The 20,265-nt window shown below is 37.6% G+C and overlaps 1 protein-coding gene across 3 annotated transcripts in view; it reads right to left on the bottom strand.

Moving 5' to 3' along the window:
• Positions 1-20,265, bottom strand: part of ABCB4 (ATP-binding cassette, sub-family B (MDR/TAP), member 4) — a 90,580-nt gene that overhangs the window by 60,245 nt on the left and 10,070 nt on the right. For all 3 annotated transcript variants that reach the window (XM_006834326.1, XM_006834327.1, XM_006834328.1), the window contains exons 5-9: positions 12,459-12,516; positions 10,738-10,929; positions 9,214-9,385; positions 7,374-7,498; positions 800-971 (exon numbers count right to left, since the gene is read on the bottom strand). In XM_006834326.1, the coding sequence (XP_006834389.1) occupies positions 800-971; positions 7,374-7,498; positions 9,214-9,385; positions 10,738-10,929; positions 12,459-12,516 (719 nt within the window). The remainder of the gene's footprint in view (positions 1-799; positions 972-7,373; positions 7,499-9,213; positions 9,386-10,737; positions 10,930-12,458; positions 12,517-20,265) is intronic.

Genomic DNA, 20,265 nt, shown 5'->3' with positions numbered 1-20,265 from the left:
AGCAACAATGACAAAACCCCCCTATGTGTATATATAGAAAATAATCTGGAGGATATACACTAAAAACTATCATTTGTTGTTGTGAAGTGCCATTGAGTCAGTTCCGACCCATAGCAACCCTGTATAGGGTTTCGAAGGTGCAGCTGATGAGTCTGAACTGCCAACCTTAGAGTTCAAATGGCTTTGCATGCAGTATGGCGCATTAACCCACAGCACCACACCAGGACTCCAAAAAAACTATCAGTAGGTACGTACAATTATTAGATTATAAATAATTCTATTTTTTAAATCCTCTATTCTAATCCTTTGTATTATGAGTATATACCATTTTTATTATCAGAAAATGAAGATAAAGAAAACAAACATCAACCATGAAAAATAAGTTACCATCTTATATTTTAGATAGCTCATGTTTTATATTATGTAAATTTGGCATTCATACATATAATGACTCATCTAAAATAATAAGGTATTTTTTAATATAATAAAACTAAACAGCAGATTAAGGATCACTCTAACTTATATTCATTCTTCATAAATCCATTCAATTTTTATCCCCTCTTATATATTATATGTGTTTCCCAACTGGTCTAATCACATGCAGTTTTCTTTTTCCTCTCATCATTTTTCCTTGTATATTCCAGAAGGCCAGCTGTGTACACATGATGAAGAAAAATTAAAACACAGAAGCTTGAAATGATAGCTCATCCTTTGCAGAAGAGGGATATGAAAGAAAAGAAAGGGTAGATAAAGAAAGAACATTTTCAGTTTCTTCATAAATATTAAGAAAACTACTTACTGTCATTGCATTTCCAATAGTATATTCTCTTGATATAACTAGAGTAGATCCATACCAGAAGGCCAGTGCATATGATGCATATATTAACAGGAAGGCAATGCCCATTGAAATGTTCGCTGAAATAGCTTTTTTAATTCCAATGCTTTTAGCAGTTTCTAAATGTTTCTGATACCTATCAGAAAACGAAGGGAGAAATATTACCTTATGAATAATAATCCATAATCTGAGCCATACTCATCTCCTATATACTTGGAAATTTAAGGAACAAAAACATCAAGGTAAGAAATCTTACCTTCTAGAAATTGAACGAATTCATGATCAGCCAGGACTAGAATAAATCTGAGCATTCTTTTATGGCCTGGACCCAACTCCATTGGTCCCCACCAGTCCAACCCAGGTTCCCATTGCCATTCCAGAATTCAATGATCACCCCTGGAGGATGGAATGGCATTGTCCTCACCCCTATGGTCAGCATCTCAAGGCAGGTTAAGGTAAAAGGAGAGAAGCCAAACCAACCAAATATGCATCAAGATATTAGTAATATTCTAGACTAAATTCATAGCTCAATTTCTCTCTTTTAGATATAAAAAAAATACAAAGTTCTTCCTCTACTGCTCCTGTGGATAAGGGATAGGAATTTTATACGTTATTGTACATAAACTTGGGCTTCTTTTTCTCTTTTTTTTTTAAAAATGCTGATCTTCAGCTATCAAGTCAGAGTACACAGAGTACAATGGTATAAAGTGGTACGTGCTTAAAAAATATGTGTTTTTATTCAGTTTTCCAAGATTTTTGTTTTAGCATCTGTAAAAATCCTCACTATTGGACCAACAAATAACATCAGTATAAATGGAGTAAAGATTGAAGTTGTCAAAGACTTCATTTTACTTGGACTGACCATCAACACTCATGGAAGCAGCAGACAAGAAATCAAATGATGTGTGGTATTAAGCAAATCTGCTGCCTGCACAAGACCTCTTTCAAGTGTTGGAGAGCAAAGATGTCAGTTTGAGGATTAAGGTGCAGCTGATGCAAGCCATGGTATTTTCAGTAGCCTCAGATGTTTGTGAAAGTTTAACAGTGAATAAGGAAGACCATAGAAGAATTGATACATTTGAGTTATGGTGTTGGAGAAGAATATTACAAAATTAAAAGTACCATGGACTGCCAAAAGAACAAACCAATCTGTGCTAGAAGAAAGTATAGCCAGAATACTCCTTGGAAGCCAGTGTGGCCAGACTTCGTCTCTCATATTTCAGAGATATTTTCAGAAGGGACCAATCCCTGGAGACGAATATCATGTTTGGTAAAGTAGAGGGTAGGAGAAAAAGAGGAAGAACTGTAACTAGGCGGATTAGCACAGTGGCAGAAGCACTGGGCTCAAACATAGCAATGATTGTGAGGTTGGCGCAGGACCAGGCAGTGTTTCATTCTGTCGTGCATAGGGTCGCTATGAGTCAGTACGGACTCAACAGTACTTAACAACAACAAGGTACAATGGGATGATGAAATTGAAGATTTCTACCAACTTCTTCATTCAGAAATTGGTCAAACATGTAATCAAGATGTACTGATAATTACTGGTGATTGGAATGTGAAAGTTGGAAACTAAGAGGAAGAATCAATATTTGGAATATATGGTCTTCATGATAGAAATTATGCTGAAGATTGTAGGATAGAATTTAGCAAGACAAGTGACTTATTCATGAAAATTTCTTTTTTCAACAACATAAATTACAACTATACACATGGACCTTCCCAATTGGAATACACAGGAATAAAATTGACTAAATCTGTGGAAAAAGATGATGGAGAAGACCAATATCATCAGTCAAAACAAAGCCATGGGACAACTGTGGAACAGACCATCAACTGTTCATATGCAAGTTCAGGTTGAAGTAGAAGAAAATTATAACAGGTCCACAAGTGCCAATGCATGACTTTGAGTGTATCCTACCTGAAATTAAGGAGCCCTGGTAGCATAGTGGTTTATAAGGCTGCTAACTGCAAGGCCAGTAGTTCAAATCCATTAGTCACTTGATGGAAGAAAGATAAGGCTTTCTGCTCCAATAAAGATTTGCAGCCTTGGAAACCTTATACACGGTCACTATGGGAGCTCTGGTAGCGTAGTGGTTACGAATCGGGCTGCGAACCTTAAGGTCAGCGGTTCAAAACTACTAGCTGCTCCGCGGGAGAAAGATGAGGCTTTCTACTCCCGTAAAGATTTACACCCTTGGAAAACCTGTTCAGGGTCGCTATGGGTCAGAACCGACTCGACGGCAATTAACAACAACAACATACGTTAGAACCAACTTGCTAGTACACAACCACCTGAATTTAGAGAACGTCTCAAGAACAGATTTGATGCATTCAGTACTAATGACCAAAGACCAGAGGACTTGTGGAATGACATCAAGAACATCATAAATAAATAAACCAAATGGTCATTAAAAGGCAGGAAAGAAGGAAAAAAAAAATGAGTGTCAGAAAGAGACACTGAAACTTGCTCTTGAACATTTGTTGTTGTTCTTAAGTGCCGTCAAGTCAGTTCTGACCCATAGAAACCCTGTATAGGGTTTCCAAGGAGTAGCTGGTGAGCTTGAACCACCGACCTTGCAGTTTCAACCGACTTTGCAGTCCAGCACGATTAACTCACAGTGCCACACCAGGACTCTGTTCTTGAACATAGAGAAGCTAAAACAACTGGAAGAAATGGTAAAGTAAAAGAGCTGAACAAAATATTTCAAAAGGCAGCTTGAGAAGACAAAATCAAGTATTATTTTGAAATGTGCAAAGACCTGGAGTTAGAAAACCAAAAGGGAAGATCACACTCAGCATTTCTGAAGCTGAAAGAATTAAAAAATTCAAGCCTCAGATTGCAATATTGAATTCTATGGACAAAATATTGAATACTGCAAGAAGCATTGAAACAAGATGGAGGGAATACACAGTTACTATACAAACAAAAAAATTAGCTGATGCTCAACCATTTCAAGAGGTAGTGTACGATCAAGAATCCACGCTACTAGAGGAAGAAGTCTAAGCTGCACTGAAGGCATTGGCAAGAAACAGGCTCCAGAATTGACAGAATACAAATTGAAATGTTTCAACAAACTGATACAGCATGGAGTACTCATCTATGCCAAGAAATTTGGAAGACGGCTACCTGGCCAACTGATTGGAAGAAATTAATATTTGGGCCCATTCCAAAGAATGGTGACCCAACAGAATGTGGAAATCATCAAACAATATCATTAATATGGCACACAAGTAAAATTTTGCTGAAGATAATTCAAAAACAGTTGCAACACTATATTGGCAGGGAGCTGCCAGAAATTCAAGCTAGATTCGGAAGAGGATGTAGAACTAGGGATATCATTACTGACATCAGATGGATCTTGTTTGAAAGCAGAGAATACCAGAAAGATGTTTACTTGTACATTATTGACCATGAAAAATCATCAGACTGTGCAGATCATAACAAACTATGGAGAACACTGAGAAGAATGGGTATTCCAGAACACTTAATTGTACTCATTAGGAATCCATCCATAGACAAAGAGGCAGTCATTGTAACAGAACAAAGGGATATAGAATGGTTTGAAATCAGAAAAGGTATGTGATACGATTGTATCCTTTCACCATACTTATTCAGCTGTATACTGAGTAAATAATCTGAGAAACTGAACTATATGAAGAAGAATGTGGCATCAGGATTGGAGGAAAACTCATTAACAATTTGTGATATATAGACCCAACCTTGCTTGCTAGAAGAAAAGAAGACTTAAAATACTGACTAATGAAGATCAAAGAGGATAGCCTTCAATATGGATTGCACCTCAAAGTGAAGAAAATTAAAATCTTCACAATTGGGCCAATAAATAACATCATGATTAATAGTGAAAAGATTGATGTCTAAGACATCAAAGATGTCTAAGCCTTCATTTTGCTTGCACCTACAATGAATGGCCATGGAAGCAGCAGTCAAAAACTCAAATGACATATTGCATTAAGCAAATCTGTTGCAAAAGACCCTTTAAAGTGTTCAAGAGCAAGAGTGCACTTTGAGGACTAAGGTGTGCCTGACCCAAGCCATGGTATTTTAAACTGCCTCATATGGATGTGAAAATTGAACAATAAATAAGGAAGACTGTACAAAAATTGATCTATTTGAATTGTCATGTTGGCGACGAATACTGAAAGTACCATGAACTTCCAGGAGACTAAACAGATCTGTATTGGAGGAAGTATAGTCCGAATACTCCTAAAATCAAAGATGGTGAGACTTTGTCTCGTATTTTGGATAGGTTGTCAGGAGGGCTTAGTCACAACAGGAGAAAGACGTTGTGCTTGGTAAACTGGAGGGTTGGTGAAAAAGAAGAAAACCCCTAATGAGATGGACTGACACAATGGCAGCAAAAATGGGTTCAAATATAATAATTGTGAGAATGGTGCAGGACTAGGCAGTATTTCGTTGTAGTGTATAGAGGGTCACTATGAGTCAGAACCAATTCAATGGCACCTGACAACAATAGGTGTAGTGGGTTAAGTGCTGGGCTGCTAGCCACAGGTTGGTGGTTCAAATCCACCAGCCGCTCACAGTAGAAAGATGAAGTTATCTGCTCCTATGAAGATGTATATAGTCTTGGAAACCCTAAGGAGCAACTTCACTCTGTCCCATAGAGTTGCTATGGGTTGGTTTTTTTGGAACATGGAAAATAATGGTGATGTTGATATATAATTATAGAAAGTGCTTGACACATAAATGGCAAAACCTGATAACTCTGATGTGGCAACTCATTAGTTTGAACTGCAAGGTTGGTGGTTCAAACTCACCAGGCACTCCTTGGAAACCCTATACAGGGTCACTATGAGTTGGCACCAACTCGATGGTATTAACAACAACATTATTATCATTATTATTGTATTAAAATCTCACCTCTTCCTTAATTTTTTCATTATATTATATTTTTTAAATATTAATTAAAATTCATATTACTAGCTTTTTGGATTAAAAGTAAATATACAAATTGTCTAGAATGGTTCTGTTAAATTACAATAATTTTTATATCAAATTATATCTACTCTTCTTTGCTAGACTTGTGGGTATGTAAAATTTAAATCTGGAAAAAAAAGTCTAATGAATAAAGAGTGAGACTTTTGAGAAAATACCATATAAATTAGGGTGCTTCTATTTTTAACAAAAAAACAATAGCACCACCTTTTTTATATGAACCAAGTGAAACATAGTGATGCATTAGTTTAAAAAAAAAAAGTATGCTGCCACCAAAGTTTTTTTGTCTCTTTAATCACTTAAAGCACCCAACTCTTTATTGAACTTTCATCAAATGTGTGTGCTGGATGCATCCATCCACTCAGGAGAGCTGAGTCTCAGGGATAAAGCCAGCATGCCACATCTAGCACTATGATGACTTCTGTCAAGGTGCTCAAAGGAAGGTTTACATCTGCCCCAATGTGACACAAAGCTCCGATGACAGTGGTGGTCATGCTGTAATTACCTTGCTTACCACGGCTAGGAGCAGCACTGATTACACTGACATCCTGAGGTCCAACTGAGGGTTAGTGTGGTCAGTGGGGACTATTGAGTACAGGAAGCAGCAATGAGAGAGAAAAAAGGAAGAGGTTAGTGCATACTGGCTTAGAAGAGGCCTTAGGAACAGAAAAAAGGAAAATAGAAAATAAGATGGAAGGCACTGGGGAAATTTTGGGATCATTTCAAAGAGTTGTGAGATTCAGAAGTCCCACAGAACTGCAAAAGAAAATATTTTACAAGGAATCATACTTCAAGTCTACCCGGGAATGTTATTATTGAAAGAAAGCTGGTTGGAAATATTTAAGTAGAGTAGCCTTTAATTGTGGGAATTTTGTTCTGGCTTTCAGGTTCTGGTTATTAAGTTCCTTTAGAGCAGGGGTACTTGACCTACTAGGATCCATGAGTAAGAGAACCTGAATGAGAAACAAAATGACATACTTATTTCCACTAACTTCTTAATTCTAAAATTCAGCATTTCTTCCAATTATCTTTCAATACTACAAATTTAGCATTTGTAACTATAATTTTATTACTAATTGAAATCCAAGATTTAAAAAATATGATACAATAATGTTGCAGGTACTTTGAAATATCTTTAACCAGACCCTTATATTGAAATGATCACAGTTATTAAATCAGCAGTTAGATGTTATTGTTTAATAAGTTAACAGCAAGGGAACATATCTGTTACATCACAATTTAAAAATAGTTTGATAGCTGCACTTCAATATAAATTGTTTGATAATCCTGTCGTTTGTTTAATGCATTTAAAAACATTTTTCTAAGAAGTGACGCCAGGGGCTTCATAAAACTTCCAAAGGAGTCAACAGAACAAACAAAAGTTAAAAACTTCTACTTTAACCTGATTTCAGTAAAATGCGGATCAGTGAAGGGCACTTATGTTTGTGGAGTAGGAGCTAATCTTAGGAAAGGGAAAATAATAAACACATACCACAAAAGAAAGAAGAACAAGATGTAAAAATGGGTTCCTTGAATGAATGGACAAAGAACCTTTCTGACCTTTCCAGTTCTTTGTTCTGTCCCCCGAAAGCTATCACAGTCCTGATTGCCCCCAGAGCTTCTTCAGCCACAGCGCCAGCTTTTGCATATGCAGCGAGTTCTTTGTCGGTAAAGGCTGAGAGTATCTGGACAGAAGAAAAATATTCATGACTTTTATATGTGGAGAAAAATTAGACAGTCTGGCGAATGCCTTTATATTTTCTTCCAACCCTGCTAATACGTGCTGTTGAATTGGGTTTGACTCATAGTGACCCTGTATATGGTTTCGAAGGCTGTAAGTATTTATGGGAGCAGAAATCCTCAGCTTTCTCCACGGAGCAGCTGGTGGGTTCAAACTGCTGACCCACCTATCTTTCCCAAACTCTATCCATTTCCAAATGTTGGTTCATGTAGCAAATGGGATTCAGTGTACCAGATACAATAACTACTGCCACGTCTTATACAGGTTAAGTCTGGTTCAGTTTTTGGTAATAGACTCCTCAAGAGGAGTCAGGAAAAAGGAAAGCAAACATCAATTTCTAAGTTGTATTTTTTTGGAGTGTCAAGTTACAAATCTATTATATTTTTTTTCTCTGTTGATTGTAAAATTGTACTGTTTTGAAAGGTTTCACCATCTTTTCTCTTACTGTGTGATTTTTAATTACTAGAACTCCTGGTGTGGTGCTATAGGATATGCACTAGACCACCAACCACAAGGGCGGTAGTTCAAATCCACAAGATGCTCCTTAGAATCCCTATGCAGGGTCACTATTGGTGGGAACTGACTCGTTGGCTCTTAACAACAACAGCATGAACACAACACATCCAGATTCACTCCTGGCTGTACTATCGAATAATGAGATGGCTAAAAGACATTGCAGGCAGATGGTAAAGGAAGAACAAAAACAAAAGAGCTACAAATAGTTCACTCAGTAAATGATCAATCCCAAAATGAGCCAGAATTGCCAGTAAAATTTCTTAACTCTCTCACATTGGCTAAAGTAGAGCAGGTTATATGTATTTTACCGCAAGACAAAACTAGCAGAGTGCCACCTAATAGTCACAGGTAAACAATTAAAAATCCACAAAAAAATCAAACTCTATTTTAATTTTTTATATTGATTCATGGAATAATTTGGGGAAAATGCTATATTTAAAATTGTATTTCCTTAAATAAGGACTGGATTCCTGGTGCAGCACTGTTGGATCAGCACTGGACTGCAAACCACAAGGTTGGCAGTTCAAACCCACCAGGCTGCTCCTTGGAAATCCTACATAGGGTTACTATGAGTTGGAAGAGACTTGAAGGCACTTAACAACAACAACAATCTCATATGCCACAAATTATATTACCAGAAGATTTACCTCCCAAAAATAATGTTGTTAAATGCCATTGAGTCAGTTCTGACTCATAGCGACCTTGGAATAGAATTTCCAAGAAGTGGCTGGTGGTTTAAACAACCAACTTTGTGGTTAGCAGTTCTGTGCGGATCCTACAGCACCACAAACAATAGCACTGCAAAAAAATTATAATTGAGATAAGTGTGACATTTTGAGTCACATTAAAAAAAGATTTCTTTATTAAGGCACCATATTAATAACCTGTCTTCACATGGAATTTCAACTAACATTCAACATTGTTGTTGTTAAGTGCTGTCTAGTCAGTTCCAACGCACAGCAACCCTGTAGGGTTTCTGAGGAGTAGCTGGTAGGTTTGAATCACGGACCTTGTGGTTGGTTCGCAGTCCAGTGCTTATCCTACAGCACCACACCAGGAGTCCTAGATCTGCAGAAATACAAGTACCAGAATCTTGCTTATTTAAAAGAACTCTGTAGACATGAAATGCCCAGGTTCACATACCTTTGCCCAAACAGCAGCAGAGAGTCCCAGGATAGGGCTGATGGCCATTATCACAAGTGTGAGCTTCCATCCTCTGATGAACCCCACTATGAATCCTGCAAAAAACGTGGCTACTGCTTGAAAGAACATTCCAACCTTGTCACCAATTCCTTCACTGATTTTGGAGATGTCACTAAAAAAGATCACACCTAGATGGTTACAGGCAGGAGGTGTTCAATTAGAAAGGCGAAGCACATATATAACAAACACATAGACAGGTAACATTTGTACTGTTGTAAGCCTCTTAAATGGTATTTCCTCACCTAATTATGCACAAAGGAAGAAATCCAGAATTAAGTCATGCTTCTAAGAAGTTATTAATATCATTAAAATTCATACTACTAAATTAGTTAATCCTATTAGAGAAGTTTAGCATTGTGAACATACAAGTCAATTTGTTTAAAGGCAGGGAATTGCAATAATGGGGATGGGCTTCTTTCATCTATTCTTGCCTTTGTTCTCAACACAGTTCTTTCTCAACATAACTGCCAGTGTAAACCTTTGGAATCAGAAATGGTTAACCATTTCACTCAGAGTTCAAGTCCTAATCAAGGCCTATAAGGCCCTAAACACCTTGACTTTCTTCCCTTTTTTGACTTCATCTGCGCACTATGAGTTTTTCCATGACTCTCTAGACACACACAACCCTACCTTAGGGCCTTCCCACAGGCTGATGTCCTGCCTGTAATATTTTGCCCGCAGATTGTTCTTATCTCCTTCAATTTTTTTTTTTTAATTCAATTGTGATCACCCTATTGTAATCTGCCACCCTTCCCCATCCCTGGTCATTCCCAACACCTCTCGTCTATCCTAATTGCTATTTTGCCATTGCACTTACTGCTTAGCATAGACGTTCCTTATTTATTCTGTTTATATTTATCATCTATCTCTTCCTGAATGTAAGCACCAAAAGATCAGAAATCTTTATTTTGTTTCCTAATGGATCACAGGTATCTAGAACACAAAATAGGTCCTCAAATATTTGTTGAATAAGCAAACAATCAATAATTATGAATGCAAGTCTCTTTGTGAATTCATTCAATGTTTTCATTCATCAACCACCTTTGAGCATCTATCATATGTCAGGCCCTGTGGTAAGCATCATGTGAAAGAAGCAAGTATAACATGTTGCTGTTGTTGTTAAGTGGCATGAGTCGGTTCTGACTCACAGTGACCCTGTATAGGGTATAACCTGTATAACTCATGGTTAGTAGTCCAGTGTTTATCCTACAGTACCACATACATGAGTGCTTAAACAAACCTGCTATGTAACTGGGAAGAGAAACACAGAGATATGGAAAGTACACTGTGGCATAGGTTGTTACATGCTTCTAAGTATGGCCATCAAATGATCTATTCCCAATATACATCAAATGCTTAAGCTACTTTTTTTCTTAAAAAAACAAAAAAAGCTTCCCTTGACAAATTTTCATGTAGTTAGTGGTTAATTTCTTTATGAAAATGTGACATTAGCAATACACTTACTCTGTCAGCCGTGTGTTGAGTTCTGTGGTGTCTTTGATATCAAACCAGCCTATTTCCTGTCGGAGAATAGCATGGAAAAACTTGTGCCGAATTTTCTTAATCTGTCGGCCAGCTGCCAAAGTCCAAAAGGAAACTTGAATGTAGGCAGCAACAAGAACTCCAGCACCTAAGCCTGAGTAGTAATATGCATACCTGGGGTGGGGGTGGGGGGCGGAGGGAAACAAAATTAGAAAGGCTCTTTTAAATTCTTTTATTCATCTCTTTTGGAGTCCTGATGTGATGCTGGATTGCAATGTCGTTTTTGAATTACAAGGTCAGTGGTTCAAGCTCACCAGCTGCTCCTATACAGGGTCACTATGGGTTGGAACCAATTCAATTGCCCTTAACAATAACACAACAACAATTCATCTCTTTTAGTAGAATTCTTCAGACTTGAGAATTCATCAGTTATCTAAGTTGATCACAAAGACTGTGTAGGGTAATGTATCAAATAAACATTTAAAAGGTTCCTCTTTTATTAAATTTTAAAAGAAAGGGTTTCATAATACCAAATCTATCTACTTGGACTAGAAGCCAAAGAAAGCAGATCATTTTTTTGTGTGTGTGGTTACCTGCAAAAAAAACAAAACAACAAACCCACTGTCATATAGTCACTTCCAACTCATAGTGGTCCTTTAGGACAAAGTGGAACTGTCCCTTTGGGCTTCTAACACTGTAAATCTTCATGGGAACAGATAGCCTTATTTTTTTCCCATTGAGCAGCTGGTGGTTTCAAACTGCTGATCTTCTGGTTAGCAGTCCAACTTGTAACCCACTATACCACCAGGACCACTTAAAAAGTAACTACAAAAGACGTTGTCAGTAATTAGTTTTAACTGACGTTGACAACTGTAGATACAATTGAAATCTTCTCATATTTAATATGCTAGATTTGCACATCATATTCTATTTAAAAAGTTCACTACGATTCACATATTGCAAATATGGGAGTAAATAGATCAAGGATATGAAATGGTTCTTCATGTAAATCTTTCCATATTCCTTACACAAGAACCAAAACACCTTCCTCCTATTTGGCAGAATTAGAAAAATTTTTAAAAACTCAATATATTAAAATAGTTTTAATTCAAACCAGTTTAGAGTGAAGCCTTAACCAAATTAGTAGTAAATTAGTGTCTTTAAAAATAATAAATGCAGCTTCAATATTTCAAATATATTTCTCATATAATTTTACAAACTGTTTCCAAATAAAGCCTTTCAGACCCGCCTTCGTATAGTTAGCACCTGTATCCTCTGTAATCATCAACGCTAACTGGTGTACAAACATTATGTTACAGGCTTTTGAGATTTTTATAAAGAAGACGGAAGAAAGGGAAACACCATAAATGAATGATTAGATCAACTGACAAATTTGGAATGTAGATATAGTTTAGATGAGTAGTAGTTCATCAATATTAATTTTTGTTGTTGTTGATAACTGTAGTATGGTTGCATAAGATAATATCTTTAGTCTTAGGAATCAAACAAGTGTTACCAATGAAGGGCTGTGATTTACAGAAACTTCTTTCAAATGACTAAGAGAGGGGAGAACAGAGACCAAATGATAGCATAATTACTAATAAGTAGACTATTCTTAAATGTTTTTTGTAAATTTGAAATTATTTTCAAATGAAATATATTTTTTAAATGACACCATAAATATACACATATTAGTCAATTACCTAGTCATTTCTTCTTCCAGAATTCTGCCTGGATTTAGCATGGACAGTGAGAAATTCACTAAATACAAAATAAAACAAAAAAATTGTTTTAATGCTGAACAATTAATAAGCATCACACAGGTCTAAAAATCTGTTAAGAATTTGAAAATAAGAAAGTACAAGATGTTATAGTGAAAGTTCCCAACAAAACCTACTCGTTTCTTTTCATACTCATTTGTACCCTCTCAATTGCTAGAAGGCAAGGGACAGGGGAGTCAAAATAGAAAACACAGCTTTAAGTGTCTGAACTTCTTATTTTCTACCTACACCATATACTGGTATTTTAAAAGGAATAGTTATTGGAAGGATATATGTTGTCTATTAATTTCAACTAATTTAATTTAAATGTCACTGTGCATTTGTTGGTTTTCATGTTGCTTTTAATAGCTTTAACATGTATATGATATATGCAATTGTCATATGTGTTGTTGTTAGGTGTCACCGAGTCAGTACCAACTCATAGTGACCTTATGCACAACAGAACAGAACATTGCCCAGTCCCGGCCAATCTCATAATCACTGCTATGCTTGAGCCCATTGCTGCCGCCACTGTGTCATACACAGATATATATGTATATATCCAGAGTGCCGGTGTGGTGCTGTAGGTTAATGCACTGGATTGCAAAGTTGGTTGGAACCACAAGCTCCATGGTTCAATCTCACCAGCTGCTCCTCAGAAACCCTGTACAGGGTTGTGTGGGTCACAACCAACTCGACAGCACTTAACAATAGATATAGATATAGATATAGATATAGATATAGAGATAGAGACAGAGATATAGATATAGAGATATAGAAATAGAGTTAGAGATATATATCTATCACAAAATTTGCCAATTCAATGTTTTTCAGGTATATAATTTGTGATATCAATTATATTAATCATATTGTACAACCACCACCCACAATCATTGCCAAACACTTGCTGCTTCCTAAACAATGGGTTTTAATAATGACTAGCATTATTAATTCTTATATGCCAGGCACTATTCTGAGCACTTTATACATATTAACTCATTTAACTTTCACAACAACCCTCTGAGGTAGAACTGTTTTATAAATTTCCACTTGATAGATGAGGGAACTGAGAGAGAAATAAAGGATTTCACCCAAAGTCAATCAGTCATCATTGGGTCTCTGCTTCTACCCAATATACTATGTTGTTGTTAAGTGCCATTGAGTCGGTTCCGACCCATAGCGACCCTGTAACAGGGTTTCCAAGGGTGTAAATCTTTACGGGAGTAGAAAGCCTCATCTTTCTCCCGCGGAGTGACTGGTAGTTTCGAACCGCTGACCTTAAGGTTCGCAGCCCGATTCATAACCACTACGCTACCAGAGCTGACTGATTTATACAGTAATGATTCATTTCCACCTCATAATAAGCACAAAATTTAAAGAATAATGAGAAAACAGTAGATATATACTTCATTCACAAAGTTATACAATAAAATACTTTCAGAACACTGTTGAGAAAACATACAGGACAGATATTACCCATTTACCATGATCCTAGGACAGAAATTGATCTATCTTTGATCCTTTATCATGTGCAAATAGATCAGAGGTCATGTTTTCTGGATGCTGTGGACTTTTCCAAAGGAAGATAAGGTTGAAATTTATTTAAAACTTAAACTACAGTCAGGATCAATTACCTGACATACTGGTGCTGATTCTGACAGAAAATTTCCCTTATGATTATAACTTCTATTGATATTCAGTACGAACTGTTCCTACTTATTATTCTATCTCTTTATCAGCTATCAAATCCTTGTGGAATTTTTATTTTACTTTTGTTCTTATCAGTTTAGTTCTGTGTGTTCATTTCCTACCTTTGGTATGTCACATTGAAACTGTGTTTGGAATTAGAGGTCCAAAAGCTGTTCTAAAGTAGTGGTATCGATAGACTTCACTGTTCCAGACATCTGGATGTACGTGTACAGGGCCTTTTCTCTTCCGAACTTAGAAATAAAGTGAAATATTAAATTAGTTTTAATATTTCCTCCAATGCCTATCTCCAAATGAGGATATTGAAGAGGATCAGAATGATCCTCTCCACTAGAAAATAAGAATCTGTGGGCATTGTGGATTTAACTTGTTTCTTTTTCAGAGTCCCAGATCAAGAATGGAAACCTAGTAATAAATCAGTAATCCAGTAATCCTAGAGCCCCAGACCCTCACAGGAGAACAAGCGTTTCTGCTGCCTTTGACAAGATTGTATCCATGCATTTCTGGAAGGGTCAAGGGATTCTAGAGCTGGAAAGGGAATAGACTTAGTCTTGCAAGATACTACATATTTTGCTTCAATCTCATAAACAACTTGTACGTAGTCATCTAGCTCAGTTGTCCACAACCCTGGGTGTCCATTAGAATCACATGGGAAACAAAATGAGACACCCAGGATCCATTGTTGTTAAAGTGTCATCGAGTGAGTTCTGACTCATAACAACCCTGTATAAGGTTTCCAAGGATCGACTAGTGGATTTGAACTGCTGACCTTGCAGTTAGCAGCCCAGTGCTTATCCGATAACACCATACCAGGACCCTACCCGGGATGCTAGGACCAATTAATTGTATGTGAACCTGTGGCCTGGAGCCAAAACGGTTGTTTCATTTTCACCTACTGACAGCTACTTTTTCTAATATTTATTGATCATTTACTACAGTCTAGTACTTTATATAAATGATTTCATTTAATTCAATCATGAAGTGCTTAATTACTTTTTAAAGGGCAGTGAGGATTATAGAGGCTAAGCAACTTGTCAAAGATCAGACAGGTAGTGAGTGAAGGATCTAACCAGGGGTGGGGAATATCCAGCCCTCAGGCTGTATGTTGTTGTTGTTGTTATGTGCTGTCAAGTCAGTTCTGTTTCATAGCGACCCTGTACAGGGTTTCCAAGGCTGTAAATCTTTACAGAAGCAGAAAGCCTCATCTTTTTCCCAAGTAACAGCTGGTAGTTTCGAACTGCTGACCATGAGATTAGCAGCCCGATTCATAACCACTATATGGCCCTCGAAATCATTTGGTCTGACCCTGCAAGGTAACCGCAGCTCCAGCCATCACACTGGTAGTGGTGATGGTGTGCCGTGGAGTCGGTTCTGATTCATAGCGACCTTGTATAGGGTTTCTGAGGCTGCAAATCTTTACAGGAGCAGAAAGCCTCATCTTTCACAAAATGGCTGGTAGTTTTGAACTGCTGACCTTGAGGTTAGCAGCCCAATTCCTAACCACTACTCTACCTGACCTCCTTAGTCATAATATTAAGGGCAAATTAATTAATGTTTGACCTAATACAGCAGGCTAATTTTTAAGTTGAAATTTTGTATGACCTTGTGAATCATGATTGTTGTTGTTGTTAAGTACCGTTGAGTCGATTCCGACCCATAGCGACAATGTATAGGGTTTCCAAGGAGCAGCTAGTAAGCTTGAACTGCCAACCTTGCAGTTCAAACGTCTTTGCAGTCTGGTGCATTAACCCACAGCGCCATACCCAGACTTCCTGTGAATGATGATGTTGTCGTTGTTGTTATCTGCTGTGGAGTCGGTTCCAACTCATAGTGACTCTGTACATGGTTCCCAAGGCTGTAAATCTTTACGGGAGCAGAAAGCCTCATCTTTCTCCCGCGGAACAGCTGGTAGTTTCGAACTGCTGACCTTGCGGTTCACAGCCCGATTCGTAACCACTACGGTATAACATCCAAATGTCCCTTTGCAGGAAAAAGGATCTCCACCCCTGACTAAACAATGGTGGTAGTGATGGTTGTATGCCCTAGAGTCAGTTCTGACTTATAGAGACCTGTTTATGGTTTCCTAGGCTGTAAGTCTTTATGTGAGCAGATAGCCTCATCTTTCTCCCTCTGAGTGACTGGTACATTGAACTACTGACCTTGGGTTAGCAGCTCAGCTCGTAATCCACTACACTACCAGGGCCTCTGATCTAAACAATTTAAGTGTATTAAATTAAGGATCAAATAAGAAAACATATTCCTGATTGTCACTTTGAGTCTCAAAGTAAATCAACATCTGCCTTATTTGAATCTCTTAGGACTTCTTTTAGAGTAGAGGACTATTCAGCACAAAACAAAGAGCGGACGTGTCCAGTCAGTTTAGGCAGAACAGACAGTTAATTAAGGTAACTTGGAGCTCAAAACTGCCTTTCCCTTCCACCAGAAAGCAATGAAAGGACATCAAAGGGTCCAGGGAGTTTTCTACAGGAAAACTAGATTACTATAGTTAAACAGATTTGGCATAAATTATATTAAGTTTCTAATAGTCTGCAGAAAAAAAACAAGACTTATTTCTATGGCTCTGTCCTTAAGATCTAGATTCAGATGCAAAATGTTTTGTGCATAGTTTCTGTACAACTGAGTCATTGTGAGGGAATAACCCTGTCACCAAGTAGCTTTATCCTGTTGACAAGGACAGGCACTGTTCACAATGACAAGTCATTATCAGACCCTCTGGACTGCTAACCACAAGGACAGTGGTTAAAACCCCAAACCCACCAGCAGCTCCTTGGAAATTCCATACAAGGTCACTATGATTTGGAACTAACATAACATAACATCAACAACAAAATAAACTTGTTATTAAAATTTTTTTTAACATTCCTTTCTAACTTGGCTCCCGTTAAATCTGTTGTTGTTAAGTGCTATCGAGTCAGTTCTGACTCACAGCAACACTTCCAATGAATGGCTTGTGGGTTTGAACTGCCAACCTTGTGGTTAGCAGTCCAAGGCTGATCCTAAAATACCACACCAGGACCCTATTAAGTCTAGCTGCTCAGAAATCCAGAAATTTGAAAGAACAGACTCTAAAAAACATCATGTCTATGAAATGAACCAATGAGCAGAGCCAAGTGCTCTAACTCTAGACAATTCAATGAGCTCTCTGGATTTAGAGTGAGGATTCCTTAAATTCTGACTCATAATGACTCTACAGAGCACAGTAGAATTGCTCCACAGAGTTTTTCAGGCTGTAATATTTACAGGAGCAGATTACCAGTTCATTTCTTCCATGAAGAGCCTGGGGGTTATAACTACAGACCTTCGGATTAGCTGCTTAGTGCTTAAACATAGTTTCACAAGTCAGTGGCACACAAAAACAACAACATTCTTAAAGTATTTCATTTTCTCCAAAGATGTATGAGAACATTGCTTTTATGAACTATGGAGTCCTGGTGTGGCGCTGGGAGTTAATGTTAGTTAACGTGAGTTAATGTGAGTTAATGTGCTGGACGGCAAGGTCAGTTTGAACCGTAATGTTGGTGGGTCAAGCTCACCGTCCACTCCTTGGAAACCCTATACAGGGTCACTATGAATCAAAACCAAATTGATGGCACTTAACAACAACCACCACCGAAGGATGGAAACTGGAAATTTATAACATTTGACGGACTTTGCTTTCCAAGTTCTCCAATGAGCAATGTGGCTCTAAGGACTAAAGTTCATAAATGGGGGTGTTTATAATTTGGAGGAAGTCCTGGTGTGGTGCTGTGGGTTAATGTGCTAGACTGCAAAGTCGGTTTGAATCTCAAGGCCGGTGGTTCAAGCTCACCCAGCTGCTCCTTGGAAATCCTATACAGGTTTGCTATGGGTTGGAACCGACTCGATGGCACATAACAACAATAATTTGGATAAGGGGCTCTGGTTGTGCAGTGGTTACAAATCGGGCTGCTAATCTCATAGTCAGCAGTCAGAAACTACCAGTGGTTCAACAGGATAAAGATGAGACTTTCTGCTCCCGTAAAGATTTACAGTCTCGGAAATCTATACAGGGTCGCTATGAGTTGGAATTGACTCCACGGCATACCACCACCACCATAATTTGGAGATTACTGAAATAAACTTAATTGGTCATTTTGAAGTGCTTATGACTCCAACTAATCGCAGGTCTGTGAGTGACCAGCTTGTACCTTTTCCCCGGGAAACCTTGAATTTGGCCTTGGACACGACACCTGGCACATGTGTGCCATGTCCAGCTTTAAAACCACCTGGTTGCATAATTAAAACATGCAAAAACAAGCAAATTCTTCCAAGTCAGGAAGTTGTAGAACTATTCTGGTATTAGTAAAAGCAAAAATAGGACTGATAAAATTAGTCCAAAATAAAAACAAATGTGATAATCATAGTAACCTGATCTTTTAACCATGAGTTAATAAATTTTTTACTCACGTACCCCAAAATGGGCATCATCCTCCTTTAGATGTTTTCAAAATTAGTGTCATTTGATCCATAAAAGATAACAAATAGATTATAAGCTCACATTTCCATAATTTTGTTTTAATTACCTCTCTTGTATAACACCAATTTTACATTTACAGTACTTGTGTTAATGTTCAATCCATTTAAAATTTGCCCAAACATGTATTTTTTTCTAGACAAAGCACACTTTGTAAATGTGGTTATGAGCATGGTATGAATGGCAGGCAAACCAGGGTTTGAATTCTGTTCTAATATTCACCAGCTGTGTAACTTTGGACAAGTTATATATCCCCTCTGTGATGTATTTTTTCATACATCACAGAGGATAATATTGCCTACTTTGTAGGGTTGTTCTTGGGAGAGTGAAGTGAAATAGTATGTGCAAAGTGCTTAGCATAGAACCTAGCACATAGTGGTAGTGGTGGTGTGCTGTGGAGTCAGTTCCGACTCATAGCGACCCTGCATAGGGTTTCCCAGGCTGTAAATCTTTATGGGGGCAGAAAGCCTCATCTTTTCTTCCACGGAACAGCTGGTAGTTTCCAACTGCTGACCCTGAGGATAGCAGCCCGGTAACCACTACGCTACCAGAGCTCTTTTAGCACACAATAGACACAATGAAAACAATGGTATTAGTACTATTCTTTAGTATAAAGAGGCTCTTTTCAACTACAAAAAAACCAAGGAACCACCACCAAAAAAAAACCCAACAGTTTTCAGTGATGCTTGTTTTATTCAAAAGATACTTATACTGGATTTCTACAAGGCATTAACATTTATTGTTATTTATGCAAACAGATTTCCACTGTATCAAGCAATCGTATTCTCTTAGGTAATCAAACTTAAGCCCTAAGATGATAACTAATATGTTGTTCTCAATCAGTGAACACTGAAATGTTCACTGAACATTGTTACTGAATGCTAACTAAGTGATAGAATGTCTTTTTTCTTAGGTATCTCTGCTGTGAAAGTTATCTTTCTTTATCAGTTTCATTTCTGTTTATACCAATAGAGCTTCATTCAGTTTTATCCAATCTGATGTTGTAGGAGGAAGTGACCATTCAGGCTTGCAAGAAAATGTAAGTATCTTCCGTTCTATGAGGAATTTGGCCAATATGAAAATAACTGTATGCACTGGAGTCCTGGTGTGGCGCTGTGGGTTAATGTGCTGGACTGTACAGTCAGTCTGAACTTCAAGGACTGCGGTTTAAGCTCACCAGCCACTCCTCGGAAAACCTATACATGGTCACTATGGGTCAGAACCAACTCGATGGCACTTGACAACAACAATAACATAGCCAATGGAGCCTCTCTCCGTCTGTTGTCAGGCTCCATCTTATAGGAGAAACTAACTTGGTTCTTCAGTAATTTAACTGAAATTTAAATGATCCATGTTTAAGGAGTTTTCTGAAAATTTTACAATGACTCTGTGATATCTGTTCCTGAGTTCATGTTGGTGTTGGAAGTCATCATGTCCATCACATTCACTTTTTATTGAATTATTACATCAAGTTCCAGTCTGTCTGCTTGATCCAAATATATACATACATACATATATATATATATAATA

The sequence above is a fragment of the Chrysochloris asiatica genome, unplaced genomic scaffold, assembly GCF_000296735.1.
Source record: "Chrysochloris asiatica unplaced genomic scaffold, ChrAsi1.0 scaffold00010, whole genome shotgun sequence".
Lineage (NCBI taxonomy): Eukaryota > Metazoa > Chordata > Mammalia > Afrosoricida > Chrysochloridae > Chrysochloris > Chrysochloris asiatica.
Note: the sequence above shows the minus strand (reverse complement) of the source record. Positions and strands in the feature narration are given on the sequence as shown.